At 46.3% G+C, this 25,710-nt stretch overlaps 1 protein-coding gene across 3 annotated transcripts in view; it reads left to right on the forward strand.

Annotated features, from left to right (window-relative positions):
• Window positions 1–298: 298 nt before the first annotated feature.
• Window positions 299–25,710, forward strand: part of PSAP (prosaposin) — a 237,666-nt gene continuing 212,254 nt past the window's right edge. For 2 of the 3 annotated variants that reach the window (XR_013594790.1, XR_013594791.1), the window contains exons 1-5: window positions 744–921; window positions 8,833–8,966; window positions 10,017–10,091; window positions 22,864–22,986; window positions 23,991–24,167. Coding sequence is in view for 1 of the 3 variants with exons in the window: in XM_078643248.1 (XP_078499374.1) it covers window positions 882–921; window positions 8,833–8,966; window positions 10,017–10,091; window positions 22,864–22,986; window positions 23,991–24,167 (549 nt within the window). In the remaining 2 variants the exon portion in view is untranslated. Of the gene's footprint in view, window positions 367–628; window positions 922–8,832; window positions 8,967–10,016; window positions 10,092–22,863; window positions 22,987–23,990; window positions 24,168–25,710 lie in introns of those variants that run through there. The other variant, XM_078643248.1, reaches the window with a different exon arrangement.

The following is a 25,710-nucleotide window of genomic DNA, read 5'->3' on the forward strand; positions in this document are numbered from 1 at the left end:
ACTCACATAACAGGGGGGGGTGTCACCTTGGGAGGTTACAAATTGAGACAATGGGGTACTAAGGACAGACTACTAAGCCTTTTAACCAATGAACAGCTTGGTCCCAGCTTCAAGTCCCTACCTCAAAACAGCAATTATCCCAGAGCAGAGCACGTCCTGCCAATAAACAGCCATAGTTTATAAGTTTATAGTGAACAATGACACAAGCCAATGAAAAACATGGGCGGAGCGTCAAGGCCCTACCTCAATACAGCATACCTCGCTGAACAGGCATGCGCTGCCAACCCCGTCTAATAAAAAAAATGGCTCCGTTCCGTGCAGCTCGGCTTACGTCGTTTGGCAAACGGAAAGCAACCAATGTTTGAGGTGGTTGAACAGTTCTGGAAATTTGCTAAAATCGCTAAAGGCAATTGTATTTTTAGCACAAAATGCAGACCATACTTTGCCATAATGATTGTATTGAAATATATAGGTGCATACATGTTACATGTTTTTTTAACAGAAACATACATTTTTCAGACACACTATCATAATTGTACTTCTTTTTAGCTAATTGCTCGGTCATTAAAATGAGGCACCGCATTTTAAAATGGCCGCTTCGGTTAACGACGTTTTTTTTGTTTATTAGATCCAGTCTCCACCTTCCCTTTGGATAAGGACTTTGTGAAGGCGGCGGCGGCGGGTGGCGCGTGATTCTGTTGCTGAGTCAGTCTCAGTTGCTTCTTGAGGCGGGGCCAAGCTGTGTTTTTTTGATAAATTGCACAGTGAGGGAGCTGGTCAGCTGACTTCCTGCACTGCGGCCCAGAGCTCTGGTAACAGAGGGCTTTGCGTATAGTTTGAGTCTGTTTTGAAGAGCCGAGCAATCCATTTCGCAGGCAGCTATGAAGTTGCTGGTCGTATTCCCGTTGGTGTTAGCAGCAGGTAAGGGCCGTAGTTTTTCGGATACACACAAAAAATACAAATGCCCCTAACTCTTAACGCATTGCACAATCCCTCCCGTATTATGAGGCTCGGTGGTGGTGTTTGGGGATGTTGAGAGGGAGGAATCTTTACTGTATGAGAGATAGATAGCATTGACCCCTCATCCTTGTTATAGAAAGTGAGAATATATTTGTTTACGGGGCGTAGGGATAGCCTGGTAATATGGAGTTGGAAAGAGGATGACTAGATCTTGAAACGCAGAATCCACCTGAAAGTAGACTGATACTTTTTAAAAAAAATAGGAATTTAACCGTGCGTAGGAATTTAACCGTGCGTAGGTTTCTCTTTATTAGTCTTGTATGCTCAAACGTCACTCTAAAATAATCGCCTACTTTTACTTCTACTTCTCACGTTCAATCGGTGTGTGCACGCGCACTTCTAATTTTCGAACATGTTTACCTATGGTAGGACCTTATTCCTTTGGTGGGATCACTAACCGCGGATCCACCCGAGCCGTTCCTGTACTGCTTTAAATGGGCTGATGCAGTCTGTTTTAAGAGATGACCTACGTTCCACACTAGAGCCACACCCGTGGAAGTCAAATGCTCCCTCCCCCTTTTAAAATAATAAGATCTGTATTTGAAGGTGCTAAAATCACCGCAGAAAGCTTCTGAAAACCAATACGGCCTCGTGAAATATGGGAAATCTGGTCACTCATTCATTGCAGTTTTATATAGCGCGGACATTGACCAAAGGTATCCGAGTGCTTTACAATAGCGCAGTAACCTTAAAAAGGTGCATATGTTATATTCAGCAGTAGTAGTATAAAGAGCGAGGTAGCAAGGCGCCCCATAATGAAGTAGAATGGAAGGTCACAGGGCACCGAGGATCTTGCGGCCCTTCTCTGGCGTTCGAGCTCTTTGTTACAAATAAGAGTAACATCTCTAACATAAGTTAATTAGTCCGAATTGAGTGTCAGATTGAACGTTTATGTAGTGTTAGGAGTGAGCCAAATCGTACCACGATGGAGTGATTTCTTTCTCTGGAAGTGTACCATGTTTGTATATTTTCCTTAAGTGAATTTGCAACTTGTATATATGCAACTCTAACCACTAACATCTGTAGTACTTACTACCATCCTTATGTGAATTTAGAGTTTTCGGTTTGTATCCTTTATGTAACTCATGTACGCCAAAGTACTTATGTAATGTAACGGGTCCTTTTGTATAGCACTCTGAGACCTTCGGGTAAAGTTTGTGCTGTATAAAAATGCGGTAAATAAAAATTTAAGAGCATTACGAGCTGAGATGTGGGTGGGGTCGGTTTTTTAAAATGTCTTTCGAATAGCAGGGATTTCAGTTCCGGTTTGATATGTTGCCGTTGGCATGGGTAGATCTGCAAGTATGTGAGGAAGAACATTCTGGATAAGGAGGTCTAATAGAAGGTTTACATTCCCTGCATGACAGAGTGCATTATCAGAGAGAATGTGCCAGGGCAGGGGAAGGCAGTTGTGTATGCAGTTAAGTAATCCTGTGTTGGTGGAGAGGTGGTAATTGTCTCCTGCGTTGCAGGAAAGGGGCTAGGGAGATAATTATGTATGTGAAAGTGAAGGTCAGTGATGGAAGTGGGAGTAAATACTTCTGGACCCATAAATTGGAGATTAAGGAGGCACATCAGAAAGGAAACTGTCACAAGGGGCAGAGTTTGGCGGTCAGCGCATACTTTTTTAGTTTATCAATAAGCTCCCCCCCCCCCCCTCCAAAAAAAAGAAGCTGAAAACAAGGGCACATGTTGTAGTATATATGTTTTATTTATTGTGCACATCTTGCATTTTAAAACTTTCTAAGTTAAGGCACCTGCCGCAAAGAACCATGTAACCAGCAAGTTTCAGGGTATAGCAGCGGTCAAGCAACTTTAGTGGCTTAGCTAATGCACCTGCTGGGGAGTTATGTATGCAGTCTGGTTACAGGTTTGACTTATCATAAATAAAACACCATAAATGTAATCTACCTTCGGCGAAGTACAGCATGTAAAATGGAAGGGCCAAGCCGGTTGTATAAATTCGGCAGCTGCCGATGAAAGGCCTTCAATTTGTTCAGGTCTCCTGATAGCTTCCAAACCGTGAGTGCCAGTTGGTCCAGCAGAACCAGTGGATGAGATCTCACTGTGGTCCAGGAGCAATTGCAGAAATACAGGAAGTTGAATAGGCAGATCCATGCACAATTCTAAGTCGGAAACCATGATTGTGTCTTCTGTAGAGGTGTGACTAAGACTAACGATGCTGATTGGCAGCAGCTTTGGGCCGCAACTCACAGGATCGTTGCAAATGGAGCAAGGCATGGTCGTCTGCGATTTCTCCCCCCAAAGATGAAGAAAGGCATATGTTCCCTATGCCATCGGGTCCAGTCTCCAGCTGTAGAACCGGGGAAGTTGAGCCTTCTGCCAAGAGGCAGAGGTCCAATAGGCAGGGGCTTCGAATATTCATGATCTCCTAAATGATGTTGCCAACTTGGTTGCAGTCCTAGCAGAGAACATTATTGAAAGGGGAATGTGTTGGTAGCCATTCTGGCTTTTTGGAGGCAATAGGAGTGTATTTTATTTATTCATTTTTTGTTTTATAGAGCGCAAACTATAGGAGTGTATTTTATTTATTCATTTTTTGTTTTATAGAGCGCAAACTTGACCCATGATGGTATCGGAGCGCTTTACACAGTATAGTGTTGAACAAACAAAAGAATTAAAGTGCAGAAACAAACAAGATCAACATGTATCGTTACAATCCCCGTCAGTCAGTAACAAAACAAAAGTCCTATGTTCTCGTGGGGAGTTGGTGATCTGGGAAAGTGGTAGTCTTAGAATAGTCCGGCACAATGTGGTGGTTGCGGGCAGGCCTTAGGTGAGGAATTTACCCATGAGGAAGGTTTTGGTCTCCTTTTTGAAACATGCTAGAGAAGGTATTTTTCTGATTAAAGGGGAGAGCACTCCAAATTCTTGGTGCTACTCCGGTGAACGCCCTGTTGTAGGTTCTCTTTTCTGGAATGAGGCAGGTTGGAGTAGGAGGTTTCTAGCGGAACTGGAGTTCCTGCTTCCTCTGAATATCACTAATTTCTGTGCCAGATAAGCAGGGGAGTTTGTGGATATAGCCTTGTGTATAGTGCATGCCAGTTTCAGCTGAATTCTGGCCTTTAGAGGGAGCCAGTTCAGCGCTTTCATGTTTGGCGAGATGTGGTCAAACTTACTGGCACCTGTAAGTAGTCTGGCGGCCGCGTTGAGGCAGGCTTTTAGAGGCGCTAAGGAGATCTTGGATAATCCTGTGAGTGTGGAACAGCCAATTTCAGTCTCGAGATGACCAGTTCTTGAACTGCCATTTTTAAGTCCGGAGCATCGATGAAAGGTTTCAGCTTCCAAAGGTAGCTCAAATGGAATCTGGCTGCTTTAGCCATAGAGTTAATGAGGTCTCTCATATTCAGGTTACAGTTGAGGATTATGCCCAGGGATTTGGCAGTCCACAATGGTCGGTGGGCTGTGATGGCCTTGATCCAGATCTGAATCTGTTTGTCTTTTGAGGGGAAGATTAGGAGAAGTTCAGTTTTCTTTGCATTTAGTTTGAGTTGGTTATTAGCTAGCCATTGGACAGTTAGTTTCAGGGTCTCATTGAGGGAGAGGATCTCATTGAGCGAAGAGATGTTGATGTATATTTGGGTGTCGTCCGCATACATATGGTAGGAGATGTTGGTGGAACAGAGAGCTTCGGTGAGTGGCTCTAGGTAAAGATTAAAGGGGGTGGGGGACAGGGTTGAACCGTAGGGGACTCCGACCGTGAACGGGGTGGGAACTGATAGTTTGCCGTTGACGAGGAATCTGAGATCGGTTGTGGAGGAAGGACCTGAACCATTCTACTATCACGCCATCCAGACCGATCCTGAGTTTGAGGCGTTAAAGTAGTTTTTCATGGTTGACCGTATCGAAGGGGAGGATAGATCAAGAAGGATTAGAAAACAGGTTTTGCCTTCGTCTAGGGCTTGGAGGGCATCGTCCACGATGTGGAGCATAGCAGTTTCGGTGCTGTTCCCTGGTCTGAATCCAGATTGGAAGTCATAAAGTAGGTGGAAGTTGTTAATGTGTTGACTTAGTTGCTGTTGTACGCACTTCTCCAATACTTTGGCTAATATTGGAGATGGGTCTGAAATTGTCAGGGGAGGCTGGGTCCGGTGAAGGTTTTTTCAAGATGGGGAGGTCTTGAATGGCAAAGGGTTCGGGATCAAGCCCTGCTGGAGGGAGGTGTTTATAATTGTAGGCCAGCAAGGAACGATGGATTGGGAGGCAGCAGCGAGGCAGTTGGAAGGTAGCGGGTCATTGAAGTGGTTATTTGGTTTTAAGGTAGAGCGGATTTTTGAGATGGGAGTCTTCATTAATAGTATTCAGTCAGTCCAGCGGGCTTGGTTTTTAGGAGAGGCCAGGATGGTAGGTGCGGAAGAATGGGGCAGGACAGGAGGGGGTTGGGGGTTAGGTGGTGGTACGGAGTTCAATTCCTAATGCCGTGATTTTATCAGCAAAGAAGGAGAATTCATCTGACTATATTGGCGATTTGGGGGATTCTTTCAGTGTTTTAGCCAGTTTATTAGATTGGAATTTGACCAGTTCAAAGAGCTTTTGGGGTCTATTCGTGGTGTTCCCTCAATTCCGATCTGAAATATTCTGTTTTGCAATTGATATGCTTGTTGTAGGCATTTCTCGCCTGGCGGAGACGTTTTAGATGTGTTGCAGAGGGGTGTTGTCTCCAGTTTCTTTCAGAATACTGTGGGATCTCCTCTCCATGTTGAGGGGGCCAGTGAACCAAGGGTTTCTGTCTTTGATTTGTGTTTTTTTTTTTTTGTTTTTTGTTTTAGAGGGGCAAAGTCGTCCAGAATGTTTGAAATGGACGACTAGTAGTGCTCATTGAGATCACTGACCTTGGATATGTGCGCGGGGGGGGGGGGTTGGTCAGATATGCAGCGAGCCTAGAGTTTCATAAGGTCTAGGTTCTTGGTGTCTCTGGTCCAGCGTTTGGGAATCACCGGTTGAGACGACTTTATATTGCGGGTCCCAGGTAAAATGAAGGAGTCGTGGTCTGACCAGTCACAAGGGTCTATAGAGATAAGCTTGACTGCAGAATCCTTAGAAATGATCCATTCAAGGATGGCTCATTTTGAGTGGGTTGGCGTAGAGCAGGCTTGAGTCAGGGCCTGGTCGGTTAGAAAGTCTTTGATGGCGTTGACGTAGGGATCTTTAGCGTCATTCCAGTGCAGATTGAAATCACCCAGGAAAACCTCTGTGGCATTGGAGGAAATCTTTGATGTCATGACTTCCAAGAGGTGATCAGTGAAAGTCATTTGAACCTGGGGGTGTTTAAAGATTTGCAAGTTACAAAGGTGTAATGAGTTGCTGCAGATGGAGAGTGCGAGGTATTCGCAGGAGTCGGTGGTATCTGTCACAAGTTCTGTGACAAGCAGGGAGGATAGGTAGATGCAGGCTACCTCCTTTCTTGTTGGAGTGTCCATCCAGTCTGGTGATGTTGTAATTGGGCGGGACTATGTCCATGCAAGGGGAAGAGTATTCATTGAGCCAAGATTCAGTTAGTATGGCTAGGTCTAGGTTTTTGTCCAGGGCGAGGTCAGCAATATCAGCGGCTTGTTTGACTGCTGAACGGCAGTTGATTAAAAGATCAGATGGGGAGTGTCAGGAGTCTGTGCGGATAGAAATACAGGTGTGAGGTTGTGTTTTACCACACTTCTGTTGTGGAGGGTAGCTGGCCTGTTGGGGTTAATGGTGACCGTGCTGCTGGGTGTTTGTGACTCGTATTTAGCGGGTGGGGGATGACTGGGATAGAGTTGTGGTCTTGGAGCATGGCTAGGACTTAGCATCTGTGAGGTCTAGAGGTGGCGGTGGGAGCGTTGTAAGTGGGTTGTTTGCGTGGGCAAAGATGTCTCAGAGGTAGTGTGAGTGGGTGCTTGGGAGGCTCTGTTTTTCGGGGGGTGGGCGGGGAGCAGTATGTGGTGGCTTGAGGTTAGCCAGTGAGATCTCGGCAAGGTGAAGGAGGTTCATAAGGTCCAGAATGGAGCTATGAATGTTCTGGGTGAGTTTAGCTGCTCTGGAGTGCAGAGTTTCAAGATTAGTATAAACAAGTGGTGCTAAAGGGCGGGGTTTTGAAATTTCAGGACCAGTCAAGGGGGTATGTAATGGTGGGAGGGGAGAAGGATTGGCTAGAGCAGGCTCCGGGGTCTTTGGAGGAGTACCTAGCTTGCGATTTTGGTGGATGGCTGGCAAGAAGGAGCTTGGAGGTCTAGGGGCTGTTCTGTTATAGGTGCCGTGGTGAGAGCCATTAGAGGGCTGGCTCTCTCAGGGACAGGAGACATTGGGAGCGTATCAGTTTCCCCGTCAGTGGGAGGCACTAGTTGGGAGGAGATCACAGGTGTAGGGGAGATTCTGATGCCAGGGACAGGAGACATGATATGGGGGATGGGATGAGCTGAGAAGGAGACCCTTGGAGGGCTGGTATATGGATGGCTAGGCCTGTTAGGATGTCAGGGTGCTGGATCATTGGTGCGGGTGTTGGTTATCCTATCTGAGCTGTGCAGGTGGTTTCTGAGGAGGGGAAAAGGTCTGAATTTATTGAGGTTGTAGGTTGAGGCTTGGATTAGAACGATACCGTTTTTGTAGAGAATGATGGTGAGGTCAGCTCGCAAGCTTGGGGAGGGTGCTATTGTGAGCTTAGTGCCGTGTAGAATATCCGTGGTGAAATGAAAATTGAGAAGGTGCACAAGGGTTTTTCGCCAGGAGGCAGTTTACCTGAGTAGAAGATCAGGTCATTAATGACTTTGCCGATGTCCGCGCTGTAGCGCAGGTCGGATATTCGTGTCTCAGGGTGTCTCTTTAGGGTAGCGTGCTTGAATGATTTAGTGGCGGTTTTGGAGAGCTTTGCGGGGTAGACTATAGTATAGGAGTTTTCCCCAGACACAGATAGGTCAGGACTCAACATGATGGTTGGAAGAAAATTAATTTTTCAGTAAAAGACCCAGTGGGGTGGGCTGAAGGGAGTGAGGTGAAGGGGGCTTGGTGGGTTGTAAGGTTGCCAACCTGGCTATCTTACAGGGGAGAAGGGGAAATCCACTTATGAGGGATATGGCTTGAAGGGCTGTTGAAAGGTTTCCTTGCTACGTACAGTGGTGCGTTGAGCATGGTGGAAGAGGACTCCACCGCTGCCTCACAGCTTATCGCTAGGCTGCTCCTGCCTAAAGGGCCAGGAGACCCTCTAGGGTGATGGAGTACTGTACAAATACTCATAGCATAACCAGGGATATTAGTATATTGTGATCTGATTTGCAGTGTAATATCTTGTGGAAGGGAAGGTGGAAGACTTTTCTGTAATAAGAATGTCCAGCAGATGTGGTCCTGGGTATAGTGTGGCTTCTGGAGTTGGTTGACTTTAACCTGTGCATTTGGTCAGCGGTGGAATGGCTTCTCTTTTTTTTTTTTTTTTTTTTTTTTTTTTTACTTCCCATGAAATATTCAGTGTGATACTGTTCTCTGCATGTGGGGGAGGTGCACCTTCGGTAACCCTTTAGTGGTTATGGAACAGAAATCTGTTGCCATCTTAGAGGAGTAGAATATCTTTACTGGTAATGCTATGAATTATATTAAATAAAATGCAAGATATTAAAACCAACTGAACGAAAACAATACAAAAATTGGCATCTGAACAGCAGGGATTTCAGCCCAAACGTGTGAACACCTGCAAGTTAACAAGAGTGTTGTACACCAGTTCATTCTGTTTGGCATTGTCCTGGCAGTTTAACAAGGCTTGAAAGATCTCATAACATTTTAAAGGGTATTGAAAAATGTATAAAAACACCCTATTCCTCTTGATTTCAGCTGCAGCAATACCCTTGCTGGGCAAGGAGCAGTGTGTCCATGGTCCAGAGATATGGTGTCAAAATGTCCATACGGCATCTCAGTGTGGGGCTGTAAAGCACTGTCAGCAGAATGTATGGAACAAACCCACTGTGGTAAGTAGGCTTCACAACATTTGTCATTGCATTGGGTATTTTGAGTTGATGGCACTACACGGTCGCAAAACCACGGTCTACTTTATGCAACCCCCCCCCTCCCAATATGTATCAACAGGTCTTGCGAGAGACTTGCATTGTCTTCAGTTCTACCAGTTTATGCATCTTCCATTTGCTTTCATAAACTAGGCTGGTAGCTATCACTAATACCTCATGTAAGACGAGAGCAGGTTTGTGCTGTCCACTATAATCCGCCATAGTGAGTGACCTGATTCTGGTCAAGTCAAATATGATGGTCCTCACACAATTCATCCTTGACGTATATGTGGGAATTTAATGTATTCTGGATATTATACTCTTGGTTTGTTTCCATTTGCCGAATTACCTAATGTACCCTGTCCTCATAGGTGGACAGCCTAGGAATAGACATTATTGTTGACCGTGTTAGGTAGCAGTCTGCAGTAGAGATGTTTCATTGTAAATCATGGGAATCATTTGTATAGAAGACCTGCCCATCTATTTCTAGAGTGCTATGAGGATATGCAATAAAACAATGTACAGAGGCTTCTTGGTATAGCTCAGCAGACTGTGAGGCCACACTAATGGCAGACTGTAGACTACAGTGGAGGTTATTTAGAAATGCCTCTTATTGGTGCGTTTGAGAATATGCTTATTTCTCAGGAGCCCTCCTAAGCTCAGTTATTGCTTAGAAGATCAAGGGCAGTTTTACTATAATCTAAAGCTTGATTAATGTTCTCCTGTCCAGCATGGGACACTTCTGGAACTAAGATGTGAAAGAGCCCCTCTTTTACGAAGTACATAGTGCAGGAGTAGTGTTGGCATTTATAAAGGTCTCCAGGAGGCATCCACTCTGGGCGAAGGTGACCACGTCCAATACCATTGCATATAAGCAAGTTTTATGATAATTGCAGTCTATTACTTTGAAGCTGAAACCCAAATTATGCACATGGTGCAATTTTTATACTGATGAAATGTGTGAATCCTGTTGAATTGCGTATGAAACATTCTTTTGTTTTTTTTTCCCCTCAGAAAAATATGCCCTGTGACTTGTGCAAAGAAGCTGTTTCTGTGGTTGATTCTTTTCTGAAGGATAACAACACTGAGGTGGGTAATTGATTGTTCATTGTTACCTTCTAATGTTTATCTGATGTCCAGGTGGTCCTCACTCAAGGAGTAATTTTTTAGGTCTCACCTAGTGACGTAGCACATGCGCTACTTGACTTGGTGAGCCCTATTGTTGGTTTGGTGGGCTTAGGCGGACAAGACATGTGCACGGCTGGCAGCATTAGCACAAGGGACAGCAGTTGTGCACGCATAAGGCTCAGCTCCCTAAACGCGCGTATGGTGTGCTTTCCCCTGGACACAGACATGGCCTCCGAGACTGAGCGATAGATAGCTAAAGCATTAGCAGGTTTGGGTTGAGGCTCTAAGTAAATTGAGTAAACTTTTATTCACGTAGTTCATTCCAGTACTGATGGCAGCTGTAATGGTTTCCTATCTGTCACCTTGACTGCACTTAGTCCCAAGTGAAGCAAAATCCACCAGTAGAAATAGCTTCTCGTATTACCGCAGCATTTCAAGGCAAATACTCAGTCTGTTGTAGAACACTCTTTCACCTGGTGTTAGAATGTGTGTTTGGCTGTCCGAAGGGAGCACTGGGAAACAATTCACCGGAGGTAGGTAGAACAATTCCTGTAGTGTTCATTACTTGTCTCACCTGTGCATTCCACGCTTTGCAGCACCCTGACCAATGTCCATTGCAAACAACCTGCCTAGTACAACATGATCCCAAGGCAGGTAACCTTAAACTACCCCACTCAAAACAGGTGAAAAAGTTAGTTTCTTGTTATGTATTCTTTCTCTTTAACTTCTAATATGCACAACCTTATCAAAGGTTCCACTAAGCTCAGGGCTTTGTTTCCTCAATTGAGAAACACTTGTATTGAGCAGCACTATGGGCAGGTGCTAGCGAGGCTGGCAGCCAATTTGTATCTGATAAAATACGGTATTCTTTATTGGATCGCAAGCTAGAGGAAGTCTAAATGTTGGTGTCCATGGACAAAATTACATATCAAACATCCATTTTAGATAAATGTCATGTTCTTTGGGGTACTGTTGCAACTAATGTTGCAGTATTCTAGATCTAATTGTGGTACAATTAGGAATTGTTAAACGCCCTTGCTTTCTTCTTTAGTGCCCTTACTGCTTCACATTTTTGTAGCAAAGTAACATGAAGCACCTCCCTGTATTAGCTATCCCACCGGAAAATCAAGAGTCCTTGTGGGGGGATACGAAGCAGCAAGTGTTTCTCTCCCACAAAACCAAGAATAGAATAATTTGACAAATGTATATTTAACACAATCCAGTAAGTACAATTAAGCTATAGCTTATTATTAATTTGAGCTGATCTGAATTTCCTCATTTTGGATATGTTTTAAATTGCTCCTTATATCATGAGCCATATAAAATGTGTTCAGGTTTGATCACAGTACTTGCCAACACTCTGCTATCCATTGTTTTTTAAACTTTTTTATTTTTTAAAAAGAAAAATGGGTCTACTTTTCCATTTTGCCATGGCTCAGAACTAAATCTTGCCAATTATCTCCTTTCCACATTCATATGAAGATATGCCTTTAACAGATAGCAAGGTTTTGGGCAGGCTGAGCACAAACAGGAGTGAATCTGGTTAATAAAAAACAAGCATTTGCAATGTAATCTCTCGCCTTTGGAACCTTAGGGTATTTAGCTATGCAGCACCTTAACCTGGGTGCTGAAACATCTGCTGTTTAACGTGTAGGGAAAGTAAGCACCATGCTGCGTGTCACGCCTGGTATGGGAACACATGAAGAGAAATATTGCCTTTCAGCAGGAAATTATATTTATATTAAAAAATGCTTTCAAGTCGGGGCCTTCAGTAGTCATATCACTGAAAATACATGATTTGAAAAATATTGTTTATGGGTGCTCTTGGAAGGCCATTTCAATGGACTGAAATTTAGAAACTGGTTCTGGTATTTTACTGACCCACTAGTCTTTTTCTATCAAGACTGTTAAATAGTCAGTTGAACAGAGTCCTTAAGCAGAAGCAGACAACTCATAGTGCTGATCTCCAGAGCCCACAATGTACATACACTTAAAGGTATATACAAAAGGTTTCGAATGCTCGACCTAAAAATGGAATGGTGGAGTTTGTAGGAGAGTGGGGTCTGCAATCCTATGGTCACCCCAGATTTTTGCTTTTTGCTTCACTGGTTTACGACTCTCCCTGGCTGTGGGCCTGCTAATCAGACCCACAGCCTAGCTGTTCTCTCTATATTGACAACCATGTACTTTAGGTGCATTTACCAATTGGTACTGGGCCACCTTATCAGTCCCTGTACAGTGTACCTTAGGTATCCAGGGCATAGGTGTACCCAGGGCCTACCAGGGGCTGAAGCATGTATTATGTCACCCCTGGCTGGCCATCTAAAACTGACACAACTGGCTGCATGACAGCTGGGGCAAGGTGGTGTAATCACCCCTTGCTATAGATATAGTATACCTATATCTAACCCTAAAAATGGACACATATCATCCTATCAGTCACTCCTATGGCAGGCCTTATCAATCCTGAAGGCATAGTGCTTGGAATTATGTGAGATGGTGCTCTAGCATGAGCTGAGCCTGTCTGCAGCTTTCGGAACCAAGTCCTTTAGCTGTTTCCATGATAACGCTATACCATATACTCTTAAGTGCATTATCAGCCTCGCGGTTAAATGCTAACTCTGGTATAACATTATCAAAACATGTCGAGTAAGGTGTCATACGAATTGGAATACTACCCCCTCGCCAATTCTGGCGACGGGGGTAGCATTCCACCCTTCTAGAGGGACACGACATGTATGTGACTTGTGAACCCCGGTTAAAGTTAACTCGAGCCTTGGCATCACAAAATAGATGCTGCCACCACAGACAGAAGTCTGACCGCCTGCTGCTGGGAGTCCTTCCAGCGAGGGAGGCTTGGACAAAGGGTTTCCTGCCTTGGGAGGTGCTAGCACCACCCCAGACAGGATTTTGTGTATTGGGTAGGATAGGCCTGAAAGGAATGAGACATGCCTGGGGCACACAAGGTGCCCTGTGCATACACCGGTTCAAACCAGTTGCTGGGGCACTCCAGCCCCAGCTCTGGCGGGAAACCGGACAAAGGATAGGGGTGTAACCACCCCCTTCCTGGTCCCACCCAGGGGAGGGACCTAGTCAGTAGTGCAGCCCCCTTTAGCAGGATAAAGGTAGGAGCTGGTCCCATTCCAAATTAGATTAATCCTGAACTACTCTACAAGAAGAAACTCTGTACTTCGAAGTTCTGCTCCACAGAAGACTGAAGAAATCTCCCTTGTGGGCAAGGAGTGTCCACCCTGCAACTGCAGGCACCATCAAGCGTCCAGCGGCTTCCCTTTGTCGTCTTCCTTCAAGGATCGAGACTTCAGAGCCCGACGAGACCCGGATTCCCAGTACTCTCCGACCTCAACCTACATCTGCAGCACAGCTGAGATCCGTGGGTGCGACGAGACACGTGGGACTGGCCATCTTGAAAGAACCTGCACTTCGCTTTCAGCACGACTCCCGAGGTAAACTCAACCAAGTGCTTTGGAGACTGAGAAGCCCAACCCCGAGCAGCCCCTGCACCGAAGATCAGCCCTCCAACATCCACGAGATCTGCGTGGGGCCCTTGTGCTTGTTTGCTGCTCGACGCGTTGTCTGGTCACTTGCCGGCTGGCTAGTGTCCTCCTAGACGACGATCTTTGAAATCTTTGCTGCTGGTCTGGTTGCTCCAGACTGGCCCTTGCTCCCTTCCAAAAGAGGGGCACCCCGGACTCTCCTAGTCCGCACCAGACGTCTTTTCCACTCACTGCGTGGGTTGCCTTTGCCAAGGCCTGTTGACTCCAAACCCGGATCCGACACCGCCGACAGTGAGAGCCTGCGTGGGACAGCTCGTGCCTCCATCCTGGTCGTCGAAGACACCTCCTGGTCCACGTGGCTGCAGAGTCAAGCGTCCACTCTTCACCTGATCGTGACAACAGCATCTGGTTCCATACCGGTCACTGGCTAGTGACTTTGAACACTGTCCCCTCTGCTTTCAGGTCCTCTTCTTCACCGATCCACCCTTTGATCGCACCGGACATCTTCCTCCTGGTCGCCAGCAGCATCTTTTCTTTCAGGCTCCATTGACTTCAACGCGAGAACCCGACACACTTTGGCACCTATGCACCCGCAGCCCGTGGGTGAGGTAACAAGAGCATTTCGGTGCTCAAGGGTGGTTTAACTGTCCTAGTGTCCAGTTCCACAGTCGTTTTAGTCCTACCTAGTCAGGATTGTCCGTACTTACCTTTAACTTGAACTGTACTGTCCATAGATGTTGTTACGCATCTCGCGTGTGAGTTCACACTCTGCACACGCGTTCCGTGGGCCTCCTATTACTTAGAGTTAGTGTAGCGTGGTCCCATCAATCCTACAGCCTCTGGACAGCTCCATTCCTTCTATGGACTTTCACATTCCACTTACTTAGTATATGGTTTGTCGTGCCCCTAGGGCACCATTGTAATTTTGTGCAACTTGTCGTATTTTTCGTAAGAGATTGTCATGTGCTTAGCCCTCTGACCTCATAAAGAGTTCAGAGGTGTTGTTGTTAATAAATATACTGTTTATTTTCATAACAACCTGTGTGGTGTCCTTTCATCTGGTATTCAAGGGGTTATATTGTGGTAAAACAGCTGGCTTCACATGCCAACAGAGTTTAGCCTAAGACTGCTTTGTCCATGCTACCATTAGGATAGCTGGTCTATAAGGTTGACTTACAACCAATCACCATAAGGGTTGTTTGGACTGATACAAGGTGATCACTAGAACAAGTGAGCATCATATATCGGGCCAACTTCTCACAGAGTTGAGTCTAAATTTTTTGTTTTTGAAATGTAATTTAAAAATAAATGTAGGCAAGTAGTTGGCTTGGGACTAGCCCAAGGTGTGTTGTGTAGGGTGCTGATATATTTTTATTTATATGAACATAACCACAGCTAGCATTTAGGATAATGTACATTACACACAGTAAAGTTGTTTTTCTAGTACAAGTTGCAGTACAAGCAAGTCATCATAGTAAAGACAAGCATTCAAGGGGGCGCTAGAGGGCACACACACGGAATGGCTGCCTAGCTGAGTAGCTCCCGTTCCTTGGCCCATAATCCTTCAACTAGCCTTTGCCACGGGCGACTAAAGCCCCACTGAAACCCACCATCTGATGCAGTAAGCCACCCTCTGCACTTGACCCGAATCTTGGACCGCTGGCGACATCTAAGCAGGAGAAATCCGCCTCGGAAAATCTGCCGAAGGTGCCCTCGGAAACCGCGGGGTGAGGAGGCTGGCTGCAGAGGGCTACGCGAGGCCGGTGCTTGCCACGAGGCGGTGGGACCCACCTGCGCCCTTGGTCTCGGCGCCCGGGACGTGCCTGGCTCCGGTCCCCTTCGCTAGTGCTGGCTGCGGACACCGCCGTGGGCTGCCTCAAGCCCACGCGGGCTTGACCCGTGTCATCGGCTCTTCGTCAATGAGAGCGTCGCCTGGGGGAGTGCGCCTTTTACCCTTGTACGGCCCGCGCTGTGGGGCAATCCTCGGGAGGAGCGCTCGAGCGGCCGCCACGACCCCCGATGACACTGAGCAGCGTCAGTCGTTTGCTGCTCCCCCTGCTATGCTGCATAAGGTGAGGGATACCTAGCACTGGCGGCGTTCGTCTCATTTTTGGCGTCTAGCCGGTGGCCGGGGGGAAGTGCAGACGCGGTCACCTGGGACCCTTGCTGCGAACAACATTGCCACACAACCGGGCCAGCACACATCCTGGCCCTTCGGACATACTTGGACCCTTGAACACTTGGCAAATCGCCGGACACTCTAAACTGAGGTCGTCACCACGACACACTGCTGCTGTTATTTGAATTTGGGGCTGTTGAACGCGCTGACCATTTCCCGCGCCAGCGAGGTTGCAGAGCCACCACTAAACTGCTTGCACGCTGATAGACCCCCATGGATCATTGCCATAGACTCGGAGCTAGTGCTGCCACATAGCGCCACTAAGGTCAAAGCAAATCACATGCTGCACGCCAATGGACGAAACCACTATTGACGATTGCCTGTATCTACCCCATACATGATTCCGCACGTGCGTCGGCTGGTGGTTCGGACCCCCCATAGTGCAGCTCTCGATTGTCGTGCAGATCGCTTCAAGCATTAAACTGAGTGCATAGGCGAGGGGACGTTTGCCTCGGAAGGTACCTGCTGTTGCTATACCATCCCGCGCCTGGAGCCCCGCGGAACTGCAGTGGTAAAACGCGGGGTGACGGAGAGAGCGTCCAGAGCAAGATGGTGCGTCCTGAAAACCGCCAGACAAAACTAAGCTTTGACTGTGCAAAGAAAGGTACGAAATCGCTGCCAGTTGAACCAGGGCCTAGTGATGCCAACTCGACTGCCATTGCTTCTCCCGCTAGAGAACTGGACCTGCACCACCTATTCCAGGAGATGAGGCAGGGCTTCGCCACTGTGGTGAAAAAAGTGGACGGGATGACATCTAGGCTGGATGCCCTAGTACATAAGGTAGACCGGCACGAAGAACGGATAACGTCGACGGAACAACGAATCTCACATAATGACGACATCACCTCATCCCACACAACTAGCTCGCATGGACAACCTGTTTCGACTCACAGCAGCTAAGAATGAGGACTTGGAAGCACGTAGCCGACGCAACAACATACACGTCACGGGTATTCCGGAATCCACACACGGGCAAAATGGAACTTTATGTGGAGAAGCTCCTCAAAGGATCGGTGGGGGAGGAAGCGTTCTCACCTCAATTCATTATCGAGAGGGCGCACAGATCATTGGCTCCTGTCCCCAAGCCCGGACTGCCACCTAGACCAATCATCGCTAAATTCTTGAACTATCGTGACCGAGATGTGGCGCTGAGGGCGGCCCGGACTCAACAAAACCTGCACTACAATGGTATCACGTTCTCCATATATCCTGACTTCACTCCTCTAGTGCAGGAGAAGCGACGCAAGTTCATAGCTGTGAAGAAGAAACTGCGGGAGGCCCAGCTGGAATATGCCCTACTCTACCTGGCGAAGCTACGAGTCACACATCAGGGGAGACATCGCTTCTTCACAAATCCCCAAAAAGCTGAGTTCTTTCTGAAAACGATTCGCAAAGCTTGTAGGGGTGGTCGTGATGCTGAGGCAGACCCAGAAGAGGACCCATCCTCAGCAGCGGATGAACATTGATCACATGCAATCGACACGACCAGACATGCTATAACTTTGAACTGCTATACCCGGCCCTTGCTGCGGGGATGCAGAGGGCTTGGACCTCATGCTGCAGAACAGGACTGGCTGACCTCTCCAGTGGTAATGTACTCCAAGGACCACTATCCCTGCCCTGGCCTCCACCGAGGGCGGTACAGTATAGGAGGCCGTCGGCGGGAGAAGTGGCTGTGCGCCCTTGATGTTGCCTCCCTCACGGGTGCTCCCCATGCATAATGTTAAGTTGTTGAAGTTGGGGGGGGGAGGGGGAAGGCAGCTGCTGGCATGATTGGGATGCTGTAGTGGGAGGGGGAAATGGGCAGGTTTGGGGAGGGATGTTTTACGCACGGAATGGACGAGTAACAATGTCATGGTAACCTTTATCGTCTGAGTAGAGCGGATACTGCGGCATTACTAGCAACAAAATTGGGTAAATTGATGCTTCTTTGCCTATGGCGGACTTAAGAACTGATTCACAATTGAACTGCTTGTCATGGAATGTTAGAGGGCTTAATGCCAAAAAATGTCGTAATGTGATTGCTTATCTCAACAGACACCATGTTCATGTTGCAGGAAACTCACTTATCACCAATTACGGGCCACCTTTGCAAGTAAATGGGCTGGAGTCCGTATATTCTCCTCTTACTCCACATACGCGAGGGGAGTCACCATCCTCCTTAGACGTGCAATGCCGTTCCAAAAGTGCAGAGACTTGATTGATCGTGACTGGTGCTACGCTTTACTATGGGGTTGACTGGGCCGTGACACATTTACATTCGTTAATTGCTATGCTCATAACCTTAATGTCTGCTTTCTTTACTACACTCTGGGGCAAAATCATGGACATAGGGTCCCGCCATGTTATCTGGGGGGGGGGGGACTTTATTTTGGCATTGGTACCACAACTAGATAGAGCGAGCCACTATAAGCCCAGGGCTAGAAGGGCCCTGGAGGGCGTGATCACTGAAGGCAGACTAGTGGACATATGGAGATGCCTACACTCTTCCAGGAGGGAAGGCACAAACGTCACTTCACAAACTGGCACATGGGCACGATTGGATTATTTTCTTCTCACTAAAGAGATCACTGCGGGGGTTTTGAGTGACACATTTGCCAAGAACATATTCTGACCATAACCCCGTCCTGATGCACACGCGCATTCCTGGATGGGATAGCCCTAGGCCGCAATGGAGGTTACAACCGGCGGCACTATTGGACAATTTGTTCCGAGTCGAGCTAGGAGAGGAAATAGCCGCTTTCTTCCCCAGGAACAAGGGAACAGTAGAATCGGTCGAACACATCTGGGAGGCCTTTAAAGTCACTATAAGAGGATATTGCATATCCAAAAGTTTTGGGGTTCTACAAGACATTCAAAACACTATCCACACACTAGACAGGGAACTGAAGGCTTTGGAACTTCGGATGGTGGAAGACGATAGCCCTGACATACACACAGAGTTCAGAGACAAACTGTCAAAATATGAAGAAGAAGCTAATAGGGAAACAAATTCCGGGGAAAACACTGGCAGGCTAGAAAATACTGCGAGGGTGACAGACCGGGAAAGGCGCTTGCAGTGCTGACGCGTGCTCCACGTGACTGCAACACGATTCTAGAACTCACTGACTGTCAGGGACGCACAATCAGGGACTCGGATGAACTACTCAATGCCTTTACTTCTCACTATCATACACTGTACACCACTGACACTGCTGCCGATATACCTTACGCTGACTTTCTGGGCGACGTAGCCCGCTCAGTGACGGCGATAGAGCCTTTCTAGCAGCCCCCTTTGAGCTAGATGAAATTCGCAAGGCCATCATGTCGCTGAAGAACGGTAAGGCGCCTGGACTGAATGGAATTCCCGCTGAATTTTATAAAGCTTACATAGACATCATGGCCCCAGTCCTGCGGGAGGTCTACGAGGAGCCGCTGAACTATGGCATCCTCCCTGGCTCCATGCGGGAGGTAGTCATTACCTCGCTCTTGAAACCTGGCAAGGATCCTAGCTCCTGCGGTTCTTACCGCCCACTCTCCCTCTTAAACTGCAATGTCAAAATCCTTGCGAAGTCTTAGCCACTCAGCTGTCCCTCCTGATGACAAGGATAGTCTTGCCTGATCAATCTGGATTTGTTTCGGGTCGGTCTACCTCTCATAACCTATGCACCTTGTTTTCTCTGCTTCGCGCAGTTCACCCTGACTTACCAGTAGCAGCGGTCTTCCTAGATGCCACCAAGGCATTTGACTCGGTCGAATGGCCTTACCTGTTTTCAGTTCTGGCGAGCATGGGATTCCCGAAGCTCTTCATCTCCTGGGTCCAACTACTCTACACGCAGCCAACAGCGAAAGTCCTCATTAACGGTCGCCTTTCGCACTCCATTGCCATCACCAGAGGCACACGTCAGGGGTGCCCATTATCTCCCCTCTTGTTTGCGATTGCGGTTGAGCCCCTTGCCTGTAGACTTAGTCAGCTGCATCGAGACGGTGCGATACACTGCTTTCAACGTCAGATCGATGTGTCTTTATACGCTGACGACATAACGCTTTATGTTAAACACCCTGACTTGAAACTTAATCCCCTGCTAAGAGAATTTGTAGTATTCAGAAGAATGCCAGGAGTGCACATAAATTGGTCCAAGTCGCAATTCTACCCCCTCACTGATGCGGTCACCGACTTTCCCCTCGACTAACCTCTTGAGTGGTGTCGGACGGATCTCCGATACCTCGGTATACAGATCTCTTGTGACAAAGATGAAATGCTGCGATCCAATTATGGAGTAGCAATCACGAAACTCACAGCTGCAGTGGACCGCTGGATCACCCTGCCACTCTCCATGGCTGGCAGGGCGTCCCTTATCAAAATGATAGTTCTACCCTGATTCCTATACCTTAATATTCCCTACTTTCCGGGAGCTTTTTTTCTTTAAAACCTTAAAGTCGGAACTATGCCGATTATTCTGGGGGGGTAAGAGTCCGCGGTTGAAATGGCCCACGCTGATCCAGCCATATGATAAAGGAGGCTTCGATGTCCCGGACCTTGAGGCTTATTATCAATGTGCGCAGGCGCATTATGCTTATCACACGCTGGTCCCCACACCTTTCATGCCTCAACTTGCGGTGGAGGATTGGATCGTGCATCCCATTCCGCTCAATGGCCTACTCCATTGTCCGGAATCATCAATACTGATGTCGAATGCTTCCGTTTTCCTGCACACTGGATGCATGGCGCCGCATAGCCAAGGGTATGTCCTGCTCCCTACCGTACTCGCCTAAACTGCCACTGATGTATCACCCTAAACTTGCCCTACTGCAGGAACGAGGCTTTCGTACGCTTTGTGAACGAGTTCAGATCACCTGTTGGGGCGATCTCTTCTCGAACGGCAAGTTCAAACCAACTGAGCTGTTCTTTGCCTCCCATGATCGCACTCTGCTCGATGTGTTTTACGATCTACGCCAGGGGATGAAAGACATCCTGCCTGAGTTCCCTGGCGAACCTGAAATCCTGCCCCACTTCACTTTTTGCTCTGCTCACAGGATGGGGCACATTTGGTCTCTGGCCTCTATCGCCAGCTCAGGACTAATACTCCGATGCCCGAGGCGGGAGCTCGAGCACACTGGGGCGCTGACTTGGCCACCGAGCTCACTGACGACCAATGGCCATATTGCTGCACCCTTACGGCCCGAATATCAGCTAGCAGTAGACTCAAGATGATACATTACAAATTCCTGCAGCGATTGTACTGTACCCGATAAAAAAAACACAGGTTCCGGTTGGCTGACAGTGACAGGTGCGAGCGCTTCCATGCCGAGCATGTGGGCTTCCTGCACCTTGCGTGGGAGTGCCCTCCTATTCGCCTCTACTGGCAGCAGGTGACGGACGCTCTCACTGCAATGACTAAAGAACCCATACCTATGGAGCCGCTACTCATGCTACTTGGGCACACGCCACACATCCAAAATCCTGCAAAAAATTCATAGATACCGCATTGCTCTTGGCAAAACGACAAGTGGCGTGTCGTTGGGGCCGAGGCAGAGCACCTGGTTGGCGGACATGACTTACTGTCAGGAACAACATATCACCTTTACTGAATTGTTACCGGCCCCGAATCGACCTAAAGATATTTGGGGCCTGTTGGTCGGCTATCTACTTGCCCAGGCAGATGACGGCGATGATCCGGAGGGAGGGCATACTAGCGATTAGCGAAACTGCTGACATTCAGGGATAAGAGACCGTACCTATCGACACATGCAGTTCTTACCTCCTACGGTCTCAGTAAGCTACCCCACATTTCACACTATATTTCAATAACTTGCACAAAATACATTCTCATAATATCAATGGACACTGCATTCACAGACACTGCCGCTAGGCCCTCGCCCACTATGTGGTTCCACCGCGCGGCTTATACCACACATCCGCATCACCATACTCGACGATAACCCATAGCACCGCACATAGTGCTCATCCTCAAGACGAATGTATACTGCCGTGACTACTAATATATCGCTATATAACTATGAACGATCATCGATACATAAACTACTCTGACTTGGAACCCCACTTCCAAGTGTGTTTACAAGTTCAGTTTTGTATAATGTTGGAAACTGATAAACTAAATAATTGTTCTACTGCAGTAAACTCTCTGGTATACTTTTGCACTAGATACGGGACGATTATCAAATGGTCCTATCATACGCCGCCGGGCCTCCGGGATGCCGGTAAAAAGGCTGTTATACCATCTACAACATTTTTATCGACACGAATAACACGCTGCCGGCCCCAGGGTTATAGGCGCATAAAGCTGTGTTCTGTATACGACAAGCAATAAAGCAGTTTGAACACCAGAAAAAAAGACAAGCATTCAAGAATACACACAAATGGGGTAAGAGCTGCACATCTCCTTTTCCACCATGCTGTCCCCAATTCGCAGAAGGGCCTCTGATCTCCTCCCCTTCTACTCTCTTGGTTCAGGTCTGCATGCAGCTGTTTATTCTATCTCGAGACCATAGTACCTCCGCTATGGGGTCCATATCCTGGTGAATTTTTTTGGGCTGCCCCAGGCCTTAAACTAAACTTGAATTATATTCTGCAAGAATCGTGTGAGGCATAAACTAAAAAGGACCGAGATTTCAAGGCAGCAATCCAGATTTATAGAGTTTGGGCTTTCCTGTAAAGAGGCTCTCGTAGGGAATAAGCTTGAAGGAGTGTGAGGTGTGCCTAGCAATAGATGTTAATAATATAAAATGGTATGGCAAGAAATGTAGTGTAGGGTACTGACCTGAACTTATGACCAGTTAACCACATCCAGAAGGAGGAAAACCAGTAGAACGTTCTTTAAGTGACCTGATGTTTTTAAAGATGCCAGTTCAATTTTTTAGAACGTTTATCACCTCACAATTCAAGTCTCTTTAGTTCTCACTTTTCCTATGCTTGTGCTTCGTGGCACTTGCCTGGCTTTTTCGTTTACTGAAGTTAAAGCTAATTGGCGATTCCTAATTTCCACATTAGTTTTTACAGATTTTTATTTTTAATTTTTATCCTTTACTTTGAAAACAGACTGAAATCCTGACCTTTCTGGAAAAGATCTGTGACCTGGCACCTAGTCCTTTATCATCGGAGTGCAAAGAGTTGGTAGATGAATATATTCCGACCGTGTTCAACATAATTAAAGAAGAGTTGGTGAGTTTGTTATTTCTCCAGCTGAACTTATTTTTAAAAATTATGTTCTGTGTAATACTTTGTGGATAACCTGAATATGGCCATTATATTCCTAGCTTCCCTCTCTGGCACGGTCAGACCACATTTCTAGGTGGCTCTGCTCATTTGGCACTTTCGTATGGAACACATTGTTATATTGGTCTTCATTGTCTAATCCACATGCCAGTATTCCTGTTTTCTAGAGTGCATTGTTACTCTAACTTGGGTCTACCAGCATCTCATAATTTCTGTTCTGGTTATATGCGTGTGACATTCCAAAGAGCCGTGTGTTATGAACCTGTTTTAGCTCTGTAACCACGCTAAATATTATAGAACCCAGAAACTATTATGGGAGAAAGTTGTTCATTGTCTGTTTACAAATCACTACATATTGAGGGCTCCCGCCTCCTTAGTTACTATAGATAGAATTGGCTTATCCTGTTCTATAGCAGCTCCTTTGTTTACCCTAGAAAGTAAGGGCCGACTTTGAAATGCGTACTGTTGCTTGATATGTAGAACTTTAGTGTAACCAGGACTGCATATAAGACAATAAATTTAGCTCCGTGTCCAAATGGGACCATATTGTTTGGATCCCTTATAGAGTAATAGCAGTTCTATTGTAGAACTGCTATAATCTAGAAACTCTTTGGGTCTAGCTGAATGAACCTTTAGGAAAAACTTGCTATGAAGGGTGTGGTCGACTATGCTTCTATTTAAAATAGAACTTGGTGCAGATCTCTACTAGATCTCCAGTAGAGCCATTTGACCAGTATTCTTTTCTTTAAAAGTCTTCATGTTCGTTTAGGATATGACTTTGCTTTTAAAGAATTTCTCACTATTCTCCTCCCCACAGAGTATTTGGTGAAGCTGCCGCCAGTTCATATGAAATGTGCTAGTTTTTTCAAATTTTATAAGTCTTAATTTTGTTCATTGGGCGTACATGTTTCTTTGGAAGATGGTTATCATGTGGTCTTTTCTCCATTAAGGATAATCCCAGTGTAGCATGCTGCGCCATTGGATTGTGCCGTTCTTTGCAGCGCTCTCTTGGTGAAGAGAAGCAACTGGAGACCAACGAGATACCCGGGATGGACTTAGGAAAAATTACATCTCCTTTTATTGCCAATTTGCCGTTGCTCATGTTTCCCCAGGAGAAATCCCAGAAGGTAATATTTGATTGGGGGTGGAGACTTTCATACAGCTGCTGTTTTTGGTTTATCTAGTTGAAATTCTGCAACTGTCCCATTCTTGGCTTGTCTGCAGGTGCAAGATTTTTTAAAATTTCGCCTTATTTTGCCTAACTGACTACATTAGGAACCAAAAGCAGTTAAATTGGATTCATTGTAGTAACGTTTACATTCATAAAGTAATGTTTGTAAACAAGTGGATCTCCAAAACTAGGAATACCATTCATCAAACATAACTATTGAGCCATCACATGAAGTGTAGCAGGTACAATAGGCATCGCACGTGCTAAAACCTAGCAGTGTAATTTAATGTTGTGAGTTGAATGCACATGTTTGGTTTACAGGAAGTGTTTGTGCACCATGAGTTTAGGTGGATCATACATTCAGTTAGTTTAAGGCAGGGGTCTCCCAGCTGTTCGGTAGTGAGTTACTTCTCCTTAGTGAAAATCACTGGGCTACTAACTGTTGCCCATTGTTCCCACAGTTCCTCTTCTCTTTTCATTCCATAAAGGAGCTATAGGGAGAGCCATTTATTGGCTGCAATGCCCAAACTAAAACTATAAAACCTGGCATCGATTGCGGCTTCCCTCTTCAACAAATTGATATTTACCTATGCAGTAACCAGCTAAGCCAACTACATTCATAAGAAATCATAGGGTCATGCAGAGCTGTTCGAAGCTGCTAGGTTAGTGAAAACCGTAAACTGCATGTCTGTCTTGAACCTGGTCATACACCACACTGCTACATACATGCCTTGTTCAGAACACTAACCTCCACTTGATGGGACATCACGCGCGACATTGAAACACTTCACACACTGAATCACAAAGCAAATACAGCTGTTCTCCAACCACACACCTTACATGGCATAGTTTACTGACCATATAGGTAAGTGCTGCAGTGCCCCATACAGGGTTAGCAAGCGCTATATAAATGCTGCACTAGAGTACTATTTTCATATTGCCTCGTGCCTCCTTTTTCCTCATTATCACACATGATGCAACTTGAAATACAGGAATTTATTATGCACTGTACAAAACTCTCCTGTCTTACTATAAAGTTGATCCATATAGTAACATCTTGTACCACACACAGTGCACATTGCTTGCCTCTTAATTTGTTTTTAAACCTGACAGTCATGGACTCCACCAATCACTTCTAAAAATGGATCTCAAGGCAGGCATATAATCTTCTGTTCAGATAAATTATTTGTGCATGTTTCATTATATTTTAAGTGAAGTGTTAAGCCTTATGTTGGTTGTGCCCCAAAAATTACCACTTCAGTTTACATTTCTCCCATTAGTTAATTACATGAAAGCAGCCTTTTTTAGTGATTTTTTTTTTTTTTTTTTTAAGTACGTCTTGCAAGTTTTTCCCCTGGGCACAAACTGGAGCCAGGAGCTGTATCTTCACTATCTGCCATGGTCCTTCAAATTGAATGAAGGGAAATGTGAAAAAAATCTTGGTTCCACTTTGTGACCAAGAACAACTTTATAAGGTGCTTTTTTTATTTAAAAAGATC

The sequence above is a fragment of the Lissotriton helveticus genome, chromosome 5_1 (genome assembly GCF_964261635.1).
Source record: "Lissotriton helveticus chromosome 5_1, aLisHel1.1, whole genome shotgun sequence".
Lineage (NCBI taxonomy): Eukaryota > Metazoa > Chordata > Amphibia > Caudata > Salamandridae > Lissotriton > Lissotriton helveticus.